General features: G+C 42.6%; 1 protein-coding gene across 4 annotated transcripts in view; it reads left to right on the top strand.

The window, feature by feature from the left end:
• aes (amino-terminal enhancer of split) overlaps window positions 1-16,406 on the top strand; it is a 43,007-nt gene extending 26,601 nt beyond the window's left edge. The window contains exons 4-7 of one of the 4 annotated variants that reach the window (XM_011474520.3): window positions 2,077-2,121; window positions 11,298-11,360; window positions 12,027-12,101; window positions 13,515-16,406. In XM_011474520.3, coding sequence (XP_011472822.1) covers window positions 2,077-2,121; window positions 11,298-11,360; window positions 12,027-12,101; window positions 13,515-13,739 — 408 coding nt within the window. In that variant the 3' untranslated portion in view covers window positions 13,740-16,406. Of the gene's footprint in view, window positions 1-2,076; window positions 2,122-11,297; window positions 11,361-12,026; window positions 12,102-13,511 lie in introns of all 4 variants that reach the window. The other 3 variants (XM_004068349.4, XM_004068350.4, XM_011474521.3) reach the window with 3 other exon arrangements.
• The last annotated feature ends 1,075 nt before the right edge of the window (window positions 16,407-17,481 follow it).

The following is a 17,481-nucleotide window of genomic DNA, read 5'->3' as shown; positions in this document are numbered from 1 at the left end:
CTATAAACTTTTAGAACCTTTCAGGGCCAATAATATGCTTTTGATAGCCTTTCAGACTAAACTATATCCATATATATGATCATATATTACCTTTGGCACACTAAAGAACACATTATTTATTAAATATGGGTTATTTTCGCTGCTCATTTCCCTACCTGGAAGTAAGGCGACTTAATCACTGAGGCTCCGCCTTTCTCACGTTGTGCAAACTTTTGCAAAGATAGCATGTTGTGCATAGAAAAATGAAAGCGTTTTAATTTTTTTCTTTAATTGCCGATCACTGCTAGCTCCCCTGAGAAAGTGGGTGTGTGTGTCGGCCTGAGGGCGGGGCTGGCAGTGCAGACTCTTCCTGGAAGGGGCGTTTCCACACTTTGTGATGTCACAATACGAGAACCCACTCGTTGTCGTGGATTGGTGGTTCTCAGAGACCAGGTTTTTGTGAGGAACGCTTGGAAATACCTGAATGGATCAAAATACCACTTTGGGGTTGTTTTTAGTGTGAAACATAAAGTAAAAAAATTTAAAAACATTAAAATCCACTAAAAAGCTCAAAAAAGTTGATTTTGCATGATTTAGTCCCTTCAACAGAAATGTTGTTTTAGGAAATCTTTAGATAAATGCAGCTTAGAAACAGTAGATGTTGCATTTCCACGTCTTTTTTTGAATGCAGTCACAATACGGTTTAAGCCTTTCTGGAAGCGCTTTGCTGAAGCGTCGCTGTTCCTTCAGGGCGAATGCTCCTTTGTGTCTTTCTCGTGTTTTCAGCGGAGAGACTTCATCTCCTGCAGGAAGTCTCCTGCTGTGCAGCGCATGTGTTAGCAGCGACTGCACAAAGAGGTCCAGACCAATTGTCCCGAAAATCTGCAGCCTTCTTGTGTGAAAGCTGCTCCAGATAAGGGGCTGCACATGTTCCCTGTGTCATGTCAGAAATGCGTGGGGGGTGAGCTTTTCTGTCGTTGTTCTTCCAGGCTTTTGAACATGAACAAAAATTCATGTGGAATTTGAAAAACCTGTGTTAAGAAGTGGTTTGTAGAAAGTTAACAAATATCTTTATAGTTTTCCTCCCTTTATTCTGATCATAATACTTTCTATCATTAAAAACCAGGCTTTGTTGTGGTTTATGTGATTTTAAATAGCTGACATGTTTGTTTTTTAATGTTTTTTTATGCTTTTCGTCTTTCTTGCATGTCTAAAACCCACATTTTGTTGTTTTCCTGCAAATAAAAACACCAGAGTGCACGCTCATAAGCATTTCCTCTCCATCTGCAGCAAGCCCAGTCTTGTATCCCCACAGCAATCTCCCCACTCCTCTCTAATGGCATATCAGGTTCCCCCACTCCCCCAGCCGGCGGCACCTCCATTTCCCCAGTGCTGTAATTACTTTAGGGAGCTTCGGCGTGGGCGGAAAGCTGTGTGTATGCGTGTGCGCCCGCCCGAGAAAACCACGTAGTGAGAAAAATGTGTGTGCGTGTGCAGGCGAGCAGGAGAAAGAGATCAGCGTTGTGTTTGTTTTCCAGTGACAGAGTCCGACCCCTGCAGACAGAGTGGGTGATTAACAGAGTTGAAGCCCAGAAGGTGGCCCTCTCATTAACAGTGAACACGCACTCACGCACAACAAAGGCTCCTTTTTTTTCATTGTGTTGTCGCTCCCGGTTCCTTCCGTGTCTTTGTGTTTGAGCACGGAAGTGTTTTTTTTCTTTCTGTTTTTCGCTGAAATCTGTTGCTAAATGTGCTAGTCATTAAGATGTCAAACATGTCACTTTTAATTTTGAGGAACCTCATTCTAAATGAAAGCCTTTTTTGTCTATTTCATTCCTCGCAGGTTCTAATTTAGACTTTTATTTCTGCTGCCGTGTGGCAGCCTGGCGTTTACGCGTCCCGTTGTATCCCACCTTCCTCCCATGATGGCCGGGAGCGACCCCCTGACCCTACTTAACATCATCCCAATGTTATCTGAATATTCAGTAACATCAAACGAGACTTTGTCACATGTAGTTATTGCGAAAACAGATTATTCCAGAATCCGTTTTTATTTGCTAATCTCATTGATCCATCTGTCTCTCTCTCTCTCTCTAGTACTACGAGATGTCCTACGGGCTCAACATAGAGATGCACAAACAGGTACGTCAACTTTATCTGAAACTCGTGTTCTTGGATAAACATGTTGGATCAGACGGAATAAAGCATTTCTAACTAGAAGGGGTTGCATTTCCAGTGATCAAAAATCCCTCACCGTCACAGCTCTAGTCACACAAGTGCTTCGTACATTTTGCGCATATAGCATGCATAAAAAATTGGTCATACATGAATCTACGTGGAAAACGTGAGAAAAGTTGTGGTTTTTCATATTTTTGTCACAATATGTATCCTGAATGAACCACTAGAAATCACAAAAGAATTACGAATAAACCAAGTAAAGAACACGTAAATCAACGTAGAACATGAACCGCACGTGATTATTGCGCTGTTCAAATGGAATTTATGAGTGATTCGTGCGTCAATTACGTAATTTGAATGTGAAATGTGCGCTGTACAAATGTTATACATCGGTGATACATGCGTTGGTAATTCCATTAGACATACGCAGTTGTGGAAAGACACACATTTGCGTATGTATCTCATAAAAATCATGCACAACAGCATATGATTTACGTAATAATTGTGTATAAACAACATAAAGAAAATTCTGAGCTGCTCAAAAATCACGTAAAGACCCGACGTCTGAGACCCTCGACGCACATCTGCATCTTATGAATGACGTAGATCACGCATGTATCACGAAAGACCGACATTTCACGTGAAAAATGGGCAAAAGCTACGTAGTGGCTGTGTGACACGGCCTTCGTCACAGTTGCCCGCGCTCAAAAGATGGATCAAGTTCATAGATCGCTGTGTGAGCCCATAGAGTCAAAATGTTCATACATATTTTTTCGTGAGGACCTGTAAGCTAACAGGTAAACAAAGAGCTCTCAGTAATGGGGAGGGGAGGGGGGCGGGTTTGCAGAAACACTACAAAAAACTCGCCATTTTGCAGTGCCGTCCGTATCTGCACAGCCCTAGAACAGTGTTTTTCAGCCTTTTTTGAGCCACGGCACACTTTAACCTTGACAAAAATCCCGCAGCACACCAGCATCCAAAAAAAAAAAAAAAAGCAGAAATTCATGGTCTGTATGGATCGACACCCCCCCCCCCCCCCCCCCCCCCCGCGCGCGCAATCTCATGTGGATTTTTGTGATAATTGTGGTAGAAAAAGCAGGAAGTTGCGGCTGTTTTTTTCTAAGAGATGAACCACCAGCTAAAGACGAGCTCTAGCTGGTATTTTTGTTAGAACTGAGTGACTTTATCAGCAGAATTAAGAACAAGGAAGTGAAGACTTTAACCACTTCTGATTGGTCAGACTGATGACATGTGATTAAGCCTTCAAGAATGATTGGCGGAGACAGTTAAAGGGGCGGGACTTTTCCTTACACAGTTATACCGGTACCGGTATTCTTATTAAAATGTCTTTAATAGAATTAAATAAACACAAAGAAAAAGTAATTTTAAGATCTTTTATATTTCTAACTACTCAGTGTTTTATCAGGGCCTGTTTGGATGAACAAAGAGCTGATTTCCTGGAGATGGAAAAATTTTTCAGATCAGTTAATGAGGGCAATTTCCCACGGCACACTTGACCATCTCCCGCGGCACACTAGTGTGCCGTGGTTGAAAAACACTGCCCTAGAAATTTCCCAGAAGTCTGTAAAAACCCAGTGTGCATCAATGCTCACTGGATCGGCGAATATAGACCATAATGCATTGCAATTTTTGCCAAAAAAAGTGTATTTAAATGTATTTTTTTATTAAATCACTAACGTTTTTATCTTCAGAAGACAATGGACTCATAAATAATCTTCGCAAAATGCTCAAATTAGTTTTTAACTTCATGAAATCGATGACGTCATGTCCGCTGTTAAACAAAACAAAAAACAAAAAGCAGTGACTGTGGTGTCCGAATTGCTTTTAAAATGCAGGGCAATAGTTAGGGGTTAGGGTGGGAAGTCTGACACAGCCTATGTCCTAGATAATACCACAGGTCATTCGATTTTGGCTAAAAGTGGAATAATCGGGCTGCACGGTGGTGCAGTGGTTAGCACTTTTGCCTCACAGCAAGAAGGCCCGGCTGAGGGACCTCATTCATGGGTTTTCTCCGGGGGCTCCGGCTTCCTCCCACCGTCCAAAAACATGCTTCATAGGTGTGAATGTGAGTGTGCATGGGTGTGTGATTGTTGCCCTGTGGCAGACTGGCGACCTGTCCAGGGTGTCCCCCCGATCCAGACTTTTAGAATCCATAACTCGATGTTTGCATCAATCTGCATTGGCTTTGTACACAAAGGCCACACAGCCATGTGCTAAAAACATGCCTTTTTTTCAAACAAGTTAGTCCTTCATTTTCATTTGTTCACCTTCAGAAAGTGAGTATAGCGCATCCTTTGAAGACTTGTGAAGGATTATGCTGCAGAAAAGACAAAAGGCTGGGGGAAGCTGCTGGCCATACATCAGTTTGTCTGACTGAAGCTGGGGAAGTCATTTCTGTTCAGGCTGTAGGCGGGAGAGAGCGATGGGCCTCCGAAGGGCTCGCCCTCATCGGTGACCTCGTCTGGAGCAAACACACACACACACACACACACTAGCCACATGATTGACGGCCCCCCTCTGACAGCCGCGCTGGATGAAGCGAGCGCACGTTGACTAATGGTCGCACTTGCACACAGAAGTAGCAGCTTCCATGATTTAAAGACCTTCGCATTAATGCACCCACACAAACGGGAGCTGTGGTGAGCACCACGAAACTCACAAATCTGGGCGCTTACATTATTTCCCGTTTATCGCAGGGATGCAGTCCAGAAACCAGGTTGTGTATTTGCGTTTTTAATATTTTCGGTGCGTCCACAAGTGCTTTGTTTTGGCGCTCTGCAATAAAAAGCTCCAAAAGTTGGTGTGGGTTGAGCCTGCCAGGACGAGCTTTGGTGTGTGCGCACAAGTGCCCCTCTTCATCAGTGATGATGCTCGAAACTGCTGGCACATGTTCAGAGGCTGCTGTGTGCTTTTGTGTAGTCCTGTTTCAGTCTGTGCGTGTGCTCCTTCTCCATGTGAGTGGGCGCGGCAAATGGCGAATTCCATTAGAGAGTCGGAATTGAAGGGGATGTGTGGAGACGAGTGTCGGGGAGCATTCGTGTCTAAGCTTATTGTGCAGAGCCAGACTCTTCCTCCTCTTTCCACCTCCATCTCTATTTCACTCTCTTCCTTTCCCTCACACTCTCACACATCCAGTTGCTCCCTCTTGATCGCGCTTGTCGTACTCGATTCAGAAGAGCTCCCTCCTCTCTTGTCTTTTTCTCTGCAGCTTCTCATTTTGCCCGTGAGAAGAGATGTGAGGTCGAGTCAGGGACGGTTAAATGAAGCCGCGTTGAGTCACAGCGCTTCCCTTTACTGCTGGTTTATGTCTTCAGCGTTTCATCATGAATGCTTAGCTCTGAATGGCCTGCAGGCTGTTTTAATGTGAGGAGGAAACTATGAAGCTAGGCGTCATTTTATGACTCTTATCTGTGACACAGCCAGAGGATCAGAAGGTGATACCTTCTGTTAAAAAAAAAGAAATACACAATTATTATTTCACTAGAATAGTTTTCTTTGAAATAAAAGTTTACATAATCTTTACTGCAAATGCCCCACATTTAAGATGACGCAGTAAACGTCGTCTTTTGCGATACACATGTTGCACAGTTTTGCAATGCATTAACGATTAAATTTGGGTTAATTGTACAGGCCTTCTTGGATTTTCTTGGATACTTTCGAAGACACGATGGCCAAAATCTATATCCAGTGAGTCAAAATAAATGGAAATTCCACTTTTTAGTGGACTAAAACCCAGATAACACTAAGCACAAGACGACAGTTCTATTCCAAGCAAACTATATTTATTCAAGGCTGAAAGTTCCTTCAGTTCATTAAAATTTCAATGAAAAAGCCGTTGAGGGTAATCAAACAAAAGATTTTCTTTTTTGCACCTCAGCTTGTTGGCATTAAACTGCCGAATCCTTTAAAGTTTTAGTCCTGAATGACTGATGTGAAAGGCGGGTGTTATTTGACATGAGGTCTGACTGTTTTCTTCCATTTAAACCACCAGCTCTTGGGTTTTTACCTCTCTGTGGCTTATTTTGTCTGTGTTTACTGGAGCTGTCTGCAAATCGGTTAATTAAATGGTAGAATCCATCAACGAGAGATCAACCCCCATAGATGTGTAGGGAAAATGAAAGAGTCAGAAATACTAACAGTTTCTCACAGCACCAGTGAGATGTTGAAGTCTGAGCAATAACGATGGAAAGTTATTTTAGTTATAAAGGTATTGATTGTCATCATATTGCTGTGTTCTTGTTACTTATGATATGGGACTCCTGGAAAGCACTTTTTTAGTGTACAGAAAAAATGCAAACAAATAAAGCTGACCTATCGGTAGGAAAAAGCAAAAGTCTTTGAAAAGAAATCAGATATAAATCTCAACTGCCCATCTGGTGGATACAGGTCTGTTGCAGGGGCTCGCACTTTACAAGCAACTAGCGTGTGGCTTAAGGGGATTTTACCACACCAATACCCATACATAAGGGCATACAACTTCCGTTAGATTAAGTATACTTTACGATACACGTATCACACGCACGACATTTGTACGTTCCTTAAGATGGCCGTACGAGCCTCAAGGGAGCCGCTGCTCCGTTCTATAACCCTCCACTACCCGGACAACCCAGGTAACCCAAAGCACCTGTACAGGCTAACCCTCATGCTGGATGCATGTGACTAAGCCTTAAACTGTGATTCATCATTTGCGTGAAAGAGCGAGCATCGCCTTGGAGGCAGGGATGTGAAAGTCTCCACGTTGACCTGTTCTTGGTTGAATCCTCCCGCACTGGTAGCTGTTGAAGGATGTTAGGGATGGTGCTGGTTTTTTAGTTCTAAATAGATTTGGAATGATTTTTATTTCTTATTTTTGCATCAAAGGAGTAACAATGAAGTTTATCCAAAACAACATTAAGACTTGGAGAAACCAGAGCCGCCGTAGTGACCGGAGTTTTCCCTAAAACTACACCCCTGGGTCCAATGCAACCTTTACAGATGCAAAAAGCATTTTTAGTGAGTAATTACTCCATTTGAGCTAACATAAAGCAACGTGAGTGAGGGGTGCAGAGAATTTTACCATTGGCTTGGAAAAAAACAGACTTGAGGGCAGCAAAGGAGAGTAAAACTCACAGATGGTAAGGAGTGATGCCTGACATTTAAAGAGACTTTTTTAGAGAGGTTGGGGAGTTTGTGTGTGTAATGATGAGCGGTAGGAGTGAGCCACGCTCTGCATGCCTGATGCGAGTTAGGAGGGCCCCCCTCCCCTCATCATGCCATGAATTAGGCTGTAACACAATTACTGCTGCTTTGCATATCTCAGAAAGGGACTGGAGGATTACAAACACTAAGATGGACTTGTATGTAGGAGCAATGAAAGGATGAAAATGGCCTGAATGCTCTGTGTTTTCTGCTTATCTGAGTGCGTTTGTTCCCAATAACTGTTTTGAAAGGAGCTTGACGTTCGAGAGCCTCAGCGGATCCGGCAAACCATGGGATCTTTGGAAGTATCAGAACTTTAGAGGGTGGCATGTAGATGAACGTCATGTCTGCTGTTATCCATATCAATGAATGTGTTAACTCTATATATTGATGCAGTTTACAGTCAAGCACATTTACTGAAATTCACACCGACTCCTGAACTTTGACTTGAGTACTTTTGTATGTTTTCGGTCTTCTGAGGAAGATGTGTTGATGTTTTTTGGACCATTGCTTTGTTACAGTTTTATGAGGCTTAGCTGGTAGTTGGTGGGCCTCATATTTGACTCTTATTAATCATACGAGTTTGTGGTTCATTCAATGATGCTTGGATGGCTACAAAACTGCTCAGTTCTGACGATATTTGAGTTTTGGAAAAAGTTCTGGCTAGCCTTTTTTTTCTTTTTTCCTTTCTCTGCTTCTTGTTTTCATCCTGACATAAAGATTTTTTACACTTGCAAGAGAAAAGGAAGATCTTCTTTAAAACATTTATTATGATTTTCATATCTACTTAAGTAAGTTTTCAGAGAGGGGGGTCAAAATGTACAGTTTATACCGGGACATCAAATGGTACTTTTTGTGGTTTGATGGAGTTTAACTATAATCATGCGAAACACAAGTCTTTCTTCAAAAATCCAACACATCAATGGGAATCAATACACACAAAAAAACATGTGAAATCATTTTTACACAGTTTAGTTTATTAGAGGTTACTAAAAAAGGTTGAACTCTGGGCCTTGATGGTAAAGAACTGACTCCTTCATAAAAATCTGGGATAGCTTTTGCAAAAGTAAAGATAACTCTTTAGCACAGAAGCTGTCCCCGGCAACAGGAAGTCACAGACACTCCTTAAATTACTGCAATTTGTGCACTTGACATAAACCCAATGGATTCTGACAGCTGGGAAAAGCAGCTTTGCAAGACTTTACAGCAGTTGCGTGTTTAAAGTCTTAGAATCTGTTGGAATTACATGAATTCCTCAAAACGGTCAAAACAATTCAAGGAACGTCACTGAAGTGCTAAAAAGTTCTTCCAGATTATTTTAAATTAGATCAGATGTACTGAGTGATTGAGCTTACAAAGGCTCATCGTGGTGAAGTTGTGTTTTTCATGGCTTTTAGACTAAATGAACACATTTTTGCTGCCCCCAACAGGTGGAGGCTGGAATTGTGGCTTCACTTTAAACTTGATGAATCACAGTTATTAGTTAAGACATGCTAAATGTCTTCATCTAAGCCCCACTTTGATGATCTTCTGATCTATTTTTAAAGCGTTCCCACTTTTAATTATGAGGATGCCGTTTCTTGCCAAAAATCAAAAAACCTGTCATTTCATAGGACATAGTTTCTGCAGAGCGGCAGGAGTTGATTAGAAATTGGGCTCTGATTTGTGGGTGGGACGGTTGGCGCAGAGTGAGCCTGCCTCGCACCATTCCTTTGTCAACACTCACAACCCCAAGCTAACATTAACACTGCAACAAAATAGGCGAGCAATTCCAGAGCGATCCAGCCGAACAGTTTAGATCCAGATTCCAGCTCAGGTTCCAGGAAAACAAGGACGTTCATTGATCTGTTTGTCTGGATGCATCAGAATGGAGCAGAGCAGATTTGACACGACTTCCAGCTTTTTCAAACGGCATTTTTTTGTCGGCTTCTGATTCACATCGATTTGAATAAAGAAATACTCAGAAATGCAATTTTAAGCTTATTTACTTTACATATGTCCTCCATCAGAAAAAACACATCATTTTCATTGGAGTTAGGCTTTAAGGATGATAATGTTTAATAAAATTTAGCCTGTTATCAAAGTGGGGTGCCATGTGCCCCCCCTTTCACTCATCAGGCAGCCCTTTCCATGTTTGATGGAGGGAGATGTTCTCCTTTTCCGATGACAGAAAGCAGCTCTTCGGTCTCTGCTGTTTTTCTGCTTTTTGCTCGTTTCTTTCCCTCATTCGTTTGCTTCATTAGCTCATTCTGAGAGCTCACATGAGCTGCTATGAAATGCAGATTCTACTCTCGAAATGAACTCCACAGCTTTTATCTCCTTAATTTGTAATGAAGCAACCAGGAAAGCGGCCTCACCTGCCCTTGAAGGTGCTTAGGCAAAAGCCAAACGAACAAATCAAATGGATGAACGCGATGCTTAGACAGTTAATGCAACACTTGTGTTAGACCTCTTCAAATAAAGTTCGTTGAGTTGCCTCCTAAACCTTCATATCACGTTCAGAAGTTGGGCCATATTCTAAATAATCTGCTATCACACGATTACATGAATACTGTCTGGCTTAGCCTGTGTTTCGTCATATTTCTTTGAACTCTGTTAACCACATAGTTTGAGTTTAGATGAAAGTTTAGATAAATGTTCCTAAATATGGACAGAGGGGAAGTTTTTGTTTAAAAACATTTCATCGTGTGCAGAAAGTTATGAAACTGTCAAAGTTCTCCCGTCAACTTGGGATGAGGAAAAAAAAAAGAGTTTCTGTGCTGGAAGATTTCACCCATTTGAGCTGAATTTACCTGGAATTAGATTTCACATATAATCACTGTTATGGGATGGATGATGGGTAACAGATGGATAAATGGATGGATGGAACAAAAAAGGGGGAAAAGGACGATTAAAAATAGAAAAAAGATGGAGTGAAGGCTTGACGGATGGAAGAATTGACAGATGATGAATGGATAGATTAGGGATTGTAATAAAGGAAGAAGTAAGGAATGAAGAAAGGTGGGAATGATGGATGGATGGAATGAAGGGATAGATGGAATAAAGAAAAAAGTAAAGGACAGATGTAGGCCTGCAGAATATACCGCAAATGTATCGTTATCGCGACATCAAGCTGTGCAAAACGCATACCGCAAAAGACGGCGAAAATCCCAATAAACGGTTACCTTAAATGTGCTAAAACAAAATCATGGCAGCTTGAATTATTGAACAAATGAAAATAAATCCCTTTACGCATTTAACCAATCGGAATGACCCGTTTATGTTGTTGATCAATCAGATGAGCCGTTTGATGTTTGGTGTTTGCCTCCTACGTCGACGAGGGGCATTTGGAGTATAATTTTTAAACTGTCGCAGTGAAATGTAAACAATGTTTTTGGTTGTTTTGCTATTTGTTTATGTACCGCAAATTATATCGTTATTGCGATATTAATCACTAAAATCGCATATCGCGGGTTTTCCTCATATCGTGCAGCTCTAGACAGATGGAATAAATAAAGGAAGGAAAAAAGGATGGATGAATGGATGGAATACAGGACAGATTTATTAAATGAAGGAAGGATGGACTGATGGATGTAAGAATTGACAGATGAATGAAATGAAGGAAGAAAGGAAGATGAGTGAAAGAATTGATAATTGGTGGATGGATAGATGAAATAAAGGAAGGAGGGAAAGGCAAATGGATGAAAGAATTGATGGATGGTCGGATGACAGACAGATCGATGGATGGAAGGATGGGTAGAAAAAAGGGAGGAGTTTAAAAAGGGGAAATGAAACAGGAAAGAAGGAAGGCAAAGTCCTTTGATGCTGTAGATAAAACAACAAAAGAAGAAGAACCCCTCCCCCGAGTATTTGAAAGAATAACTTTTATCTCAAGCATTTGTTCATAATCAGGACAGCGGGGAACGTTTAGTCTTGTTTTAACCGGATCAATCTTTCCACAGGCTGAGATCGTGAAGAGACTCAACGGGATCTGCGCACAAGTCCTGCCCTACCTGTCCCAGGAGGTGAGCGCCACGCCCACGCCGACACAGTCGTCTTTGACCCCTTGACCTCAGCGCTCTTCCTCAAATCCGTGAATGTACTCACCCCCATCCCCGCCTAATTACGTCAGCACCTCCTCAGCGTCTCTCCTCTGGTCCTTCATCATCACCTCATCTCACTTTAGCTCTCACGCCCCTCCCCCACCCACCTTACTATTTGATGGAACACCTCCCACCGCCATTTCTGACCTTCTCTCCCCCTCCTCTTCTTCTTTCTTCTTCCGCCACTCTTCCTTTCTCTCAGTGTTTGTGTGTCAGTGTAATAAATGGCTTAGTGATTCAGATAAGCCCCGCTCTTATCTGCCCTGTGGGAGGGGGGAGGGGGGGTTGACCTCCACCCATTACACCGTACCATCCCGCCATCCATTCCCGGCTGTCGCACAAGGCTTTGTGTTTTTCTGCCCGTGCTTGTGACTGGATGAATAGCTAAATGGGTGGAGGGGGAGGTGCAGCAGCAGTGGGGGTTGTAGGAGAGTCTGTCAGGGACTGTTGGTATTGATCTAACCTATCGACCTCACCCCCCCTCCCACCACCGCCAAACTTTCCTTCCCCTGTTTCCGTCCCGCTGTTGTCTTCTCGTCTCTCTTTCCTCCGCCGGGCCTGATCTCGCCGCGCGAACGCCCTCCCCAGCACCAGCAGCAGGTCCTGGCCGCCATCGAGAGGGCCAAGCAGGTCACGCCCCCAGAGATGAACTCCATCATAAGGGTACGACGTTCTGGCACCTGGTTCTAATGATGATCGGTTCAAATATTGATCCGCATGATCGATCCTGTTGGTTCCTTTAATGACCCTCTATTTATGAAGGTCATTAAAAAAACATTAGTCAGATGAATCGATAAAGCCAACAAATGGACACAAATTGTTCCACGACTGTATTAATTTAAAACTACATGTTTCATTTTCCTCAGATGTTGAATTTCAGTGAAAAACGTAACATCTCTGATGTCCAACATCTCATTTCCTGTGATCTTCCTCTGAGAAAGTCACTTTTCCCGATGAGTTTGGGATCTTTGGGGAATTTCAGCCTTTTCTTGAGGTTCTGTGTTTCACTCAAATTCCCATAACACACGCCTACAGGTTTCCCTCGCTATCTCGCACTTCACCTTTGGCGGTCTCGCTGCTTCGCAGAGTTTTTTTCTGCATGCTGGTTTCTTTTGAAACAGCAATGTCCTGATTGGCTGTTGTCAGTCAGTCTCTTCCATGTACAGAGTGTGTTCAGTTTTTCTCTTCAGTCGTCTATTGAAGGTTATCGTTTTTTAGCCAACTCCCTCGATAAAAGAGGGACCACTGTCTCAGTATTCTGGAAGTCATATAAAGGAATCATCATGTAAAGCTAATTAGGAATTTTAAAAATTAAAAATCAACCAGAAGAAACGAGTTTGAGTTTCTTCTCGTAAAACTACAACTTTTTCTCATACCTTCTTGACTTTTTTCCTATAGTATTACAAGTTTATTTGACTTTTTGTCATAAATTTATACCTTAATTCTTGTAAAATTGCGACTTTTCTCATAAAATTACAAGCTTTTTTTTTCTTTAAATTGCGAATTTTTTTTCCTGATATTAAAACTTTGTTCTCGTAAAATTGCGATTTTTTTTTTTTTAATCTTTTTTTTTTTTATTTATTTATATTTTTTATTATAAAATTAAAAGACTTTTTTTCATAAAATTGCGATTTTATTCTCCTAAAATTACAGTTATGTTCCTATAAAATTTAATTTTCTCTCGTAATATTAAGACTTTATTCTTTTATATTGCGACTTTTTTCCTATAATATTACAAGTTTATTCTTGTGCATTAATTACTTTTAACTTGCACTTTTATGACGTTATTCTTGTAATTTTTAATGTATTTATTAATAATCGTGGCCTTAAAACTGTGTGGAGGAATCCAGAGTGAATATAAATCTTATTTTTTCCTTTTCATACTGTGGGTTAATCCAGTAAACGTCATTCTGCAGCTGCCTCTTTGTTTTGATGCATGAGTCTTCTGCTTGGAGAAAATGGATTGTAGTCTCTGAGCTGCAGCTGTGATCTTCACCACATCTGGTTCTCGCTCCGTTTTCACGTTCTGTGCTGAATCTGTCGTCCACGCTAAGTGTGCTCGTCTTCCTGCAGCAGCAGCTCCAGGCTCACCAGCTGTCCCAGCTCCAGGGCCTGGCCCTGCCCATGACGCCGCTGCCCCTGGGCCTGAGCCAGCCGGCCCTCCCCGCCGTCACCACCTCCTCTGGCCTCTTCTCCCTCTCCTCCCTCCTGGCCTCTCAAGCCCAGCTGGCCAAGGAGGAGAAAGCCTCTCGTGACGGCGTGGATAGCCACCGCGAGGAAGATGGAGACAAGTCTGACTAGATGGTGTTCCTCACTCACCTCCTCTTTTTGCCAGAGACCTGAATCTCCCCAAATTCACGACTTTGCTCCCCAGATTTCCTCCTTTATCCCTCAGCTCAGCTCCACCTTCAGATCCATAATTGTTAGCAGAGCTCTGCTTCTCTGGTTTGCTCACATTGACAATAACAAGGTTGCCTCAAAAACAGTTTTTTTCTCCTATCATCTCTGGTGTTTAGTTTCTTTATTCTGTGTACTTGAGCTTGACTTTTTTAATTTAGTTTTTCCTCGTCATCCTGCTCCTGTTCTTTCTCCTGCTCTGAGCAGATCCTGTCTGATCCTGACTGAACTGCAAACTGAAAGCACTTCTTTGTTTCTGTTAGACAAAGACCGGTCTGGAAAAGCCAAACCTCGCTCTTTCACAGTAAAGTCTTACAAGTCCAGAGTTCAAACAGCTAAAACAGATTAGCGCAGAGACGGAAGGAGCTGTTTACGGCGTTTTCTCATGTGGTCTTAGTCCGTCCTGAAGGTGTGAGATCTTCACGCATCTGCAAACAGAGGCTCCACCCCCTACCACAGAAATGAGTGAAGCTAGACAAACAGGCGGCGTGTTTGACAGCGTTTTCATGATGGATGGATCTAAAGACGCCGCTCAGACTCTGGACTGGGATCCTGAATATTGACATGGTCAGATGTGCGCAGTGCTCTCTGCATGCAAACATCTCAAGTGTTCTTTAAAAGACGTTTACAGCTGACCAACATTCACTAGGAAGGATTGACTGTCTGTGGGAAACGGACTGCGTGACTCCTCCCCCTTGCCATTCCAAACAGGAAGTACCTGCAGGTTCAAGGAAGCCAAAATCCCATAGACCTCTATAGACAAATAGACCGCTGTAACCCATTGTAACCTATTGGTCAAAATAGTTCTGATACCTTTTTCAACCCGTTGATTGACAGATTTGGTGTAGTCCGCTTTCAGTGGTAGGGGCGTGGCCTTCCAACAAGCTCACTCGTGACTGGCGAGAGTTGTTGCCATAGAAACGTTGACTCAGACCGACCGATCAGTGCTTACTGACGACGTTTGGCTCCAATGTGGCGGCATCTATTTTGGCAAGACTAAATGACTTCATTTGGTTGGAAACCCTTTTCTGTGGATGACGTCACACAAAACAGAACAAAACAAAACAGTCCCGTTCTACGATAGTCGGGTTTTTTTTTAAGCGCGAAATGCTGCTAAAATAACAACATTTATATTTGCACTACACGTATTTTCTCATATCAGCGATTTCCTTACTTATGTTTAGACATCTGTGCAGGACAGTTTGGGGGGAGAATCAGGAACGCACCAGGAAGTGGCGCAGCCTCTGACTCCACAACACAAAAGAACATTTGTCGTTTGCTTTTGACCTTTCCAGATCCAGAGTAAAGGTTACATAAATGTATTCTAAAGTTCTGATGATTTGTGAGATTCTGTAGAATAAAAGCTGCTTTGTTTGAAATGAACACGTCAATCTTAGCTAGAAAAGCTACTAGCTTCTGGAATTTAGCTACTAGCTAATGGAATACCTACTTGTTTTTGTCCCAAACACAGTTTTGCCTTTATTTAGATTTTTAAGACCATTTTACTCAAAATCCTGCCCCCCCCCCACCCCCCCACAATGCAACAGTGTTTTTTTTTATCTGCAGGGTAAAACCCTTCTGCTGTCACAATTTTATTTTTTCAGGAACCTTTTAATGCATACTAAACAACGTCAATAAAAAGAAACACCGAGTTTGCTCCCCCCAGGCTGTGTATGTATGTGTATACAGTACATATCAAAGTGTGTATAAACAGTTGTACAGGTCTGGTAGTCGACGATGAACCAGGTGAAATGTGTTGCTGTTCTTTACTCAAACTGAAGCTGACGTAATCCTCTGCTTGTGAATGCAGCTTGCAGCACGCCGTCCGTACATTTAGCCGATCTGTATCTATAGCTCCCCGCTGCACCCCGTGGCGGTGAAATGCGGGTGGCGTAGACGCCAACACGCCAGTGCATGCCTGCAGAAAACTCGCACTCATTCGTGGTGGAAGGTTTCTTTTCTTCAGTTTGATCTCGACTCTCCATGCGCTCAACTCCAACGGTTTTGAAAGGGTGTTGATATAAGTTAGGAGGAGCTGACTGTATCATGCAAACGCGCTTCTATGTATGCGATGAAGAGGGTGGAGTCGATGAAGAGGGTGGAGTCGATGAAGAGGGTGGAGTCTACATAGAGCGCTGGATGTGTTTAAGGCTGCGTCTGTCCTTGTTCATTTTTGTGCTTTTATGTTACAAAGACTAACGTGGGAATCAGCCGTATGTTGATGTTCGCTGCCCAGGATTTCCTTTCACCCTCCCCCCCCCTTTTTACTCCCCCCCCCCTAACTTTTCCCCCCTAATAGCGTGACGCATTGTATGCATTTTGAGCTTTGTAAAGGTCTTTTTTAAACACTTATTTTGTGTATAATGTAAAACTTTGTGTGTACTTTGAGGAAAGAAAAAAAAAAGTTTTGTGTCCAAAATCATTGCTACATTTAAATAAACAGCAACAAAAAAAAAGGAAAATATATTAAAACAAAAAAGGGGCAACACAAATTTACCATAAATGATATGAAATGTTCTGCAGTAAAGAGGGACTTCTGGTGCCTTAAAAATAAAGTCAATCAAATCCAAAGAAACTTCTGGTTCTTCTTATGGAGGTAATGTGTGTGTGTGTGTGTGTGGGGGGGGGGGGGGGGGGGGCTTGGATCAGGGGCCAATTGGGGCAGAAAACTGATTCGAACTCCTACGTTTGGTGCCAAACCGTCTTTAAAGCTAAACCAGCCCTGATCATGATGCTACCACCACTGTTCAAGTGTAATTGTTGAGTTGTGTTTTTGTCATTGTGTTTCCGTCAGATTTTTGTTGATCCCAGGCAGGTCACGACTGCCCCCCTCCCCCGATGACCAGAAGATCCTCCTAGTGTGGAGATGCGATCGGTTGCTGATCTGCACAGAACCGCCTGCAGTTCCCTGCAGAGCCACTAGGAGGGGGTGTTGGTTTACACTTCCCATCACCTCAAACCTGCAGGTTATTGCTGGGGGGGGGCAGTGCTTGTGCATCCTCCTGGGGAGGGAGCAGTGTGTCTTTTCAACTGCATTGATGAGGATTGCCCTCGTCTGCTGTGACAGCAGATCCCCTCCCGCTCAGCATCTTCATCGTTCAGATGTTCGGCCTTTAACTCCTCCAGCCTGTTGACAGCTCACACACACGCAGGAGGCTGCTCATCTTTGAGGAGAATATTCCCGTTTTTCCTCTTGTGTGGATGAACGTGTGTAACTGCTCACGCCGTCAGTTCCCGTATCCTTCGTTTCTCTCTTCCTGCAGACGGCTCTGGATCTGACACTTCAATAAAAAAACATCTTTTTTTGTACGTTGTCTGACCGAAGATTCACTCAGAATTCCCTAACAGAATCTCAGGAAGACAGCTCTCTATTTTCTTCTACATGGAGCGCTTTAGACCCAGTTTAAGCAATAAAATGCTAGAATTTTACTGATAAACTCAAATCAAATCTATGATTTTTAATGTGAAAACAAAAACCAAGACTTTGCTTCGATCATCTTTCTGATCTATTTTCAAAGCCTTCCCAATGATCTTTTAATTATCAGGCTGCTTTTTGTAATTTTCCTTTTAGGACATAGTTTCTGCAGAGTGGCAGTGGTTCATTAGAAGTTCACCTCGGGGTTGAGGGCGGGGCCACAAGCCGCTC

Source organism: Oryzias latipes, chromosome 4, assembly GCF_002234675.1.
Source record: "Oryzias latipes chromosome 4, ASM223467v1".
NCBI classification, from domain to species: Eukaryota; Metazoa; Chordata; class Actinopteri; order Beloniformes; family Adrianichthyidae; genus Oryzias; species Oryzias latipes.
This window is presented reverse-complemented; position numbering and strand designations above follow the sequence as displayed.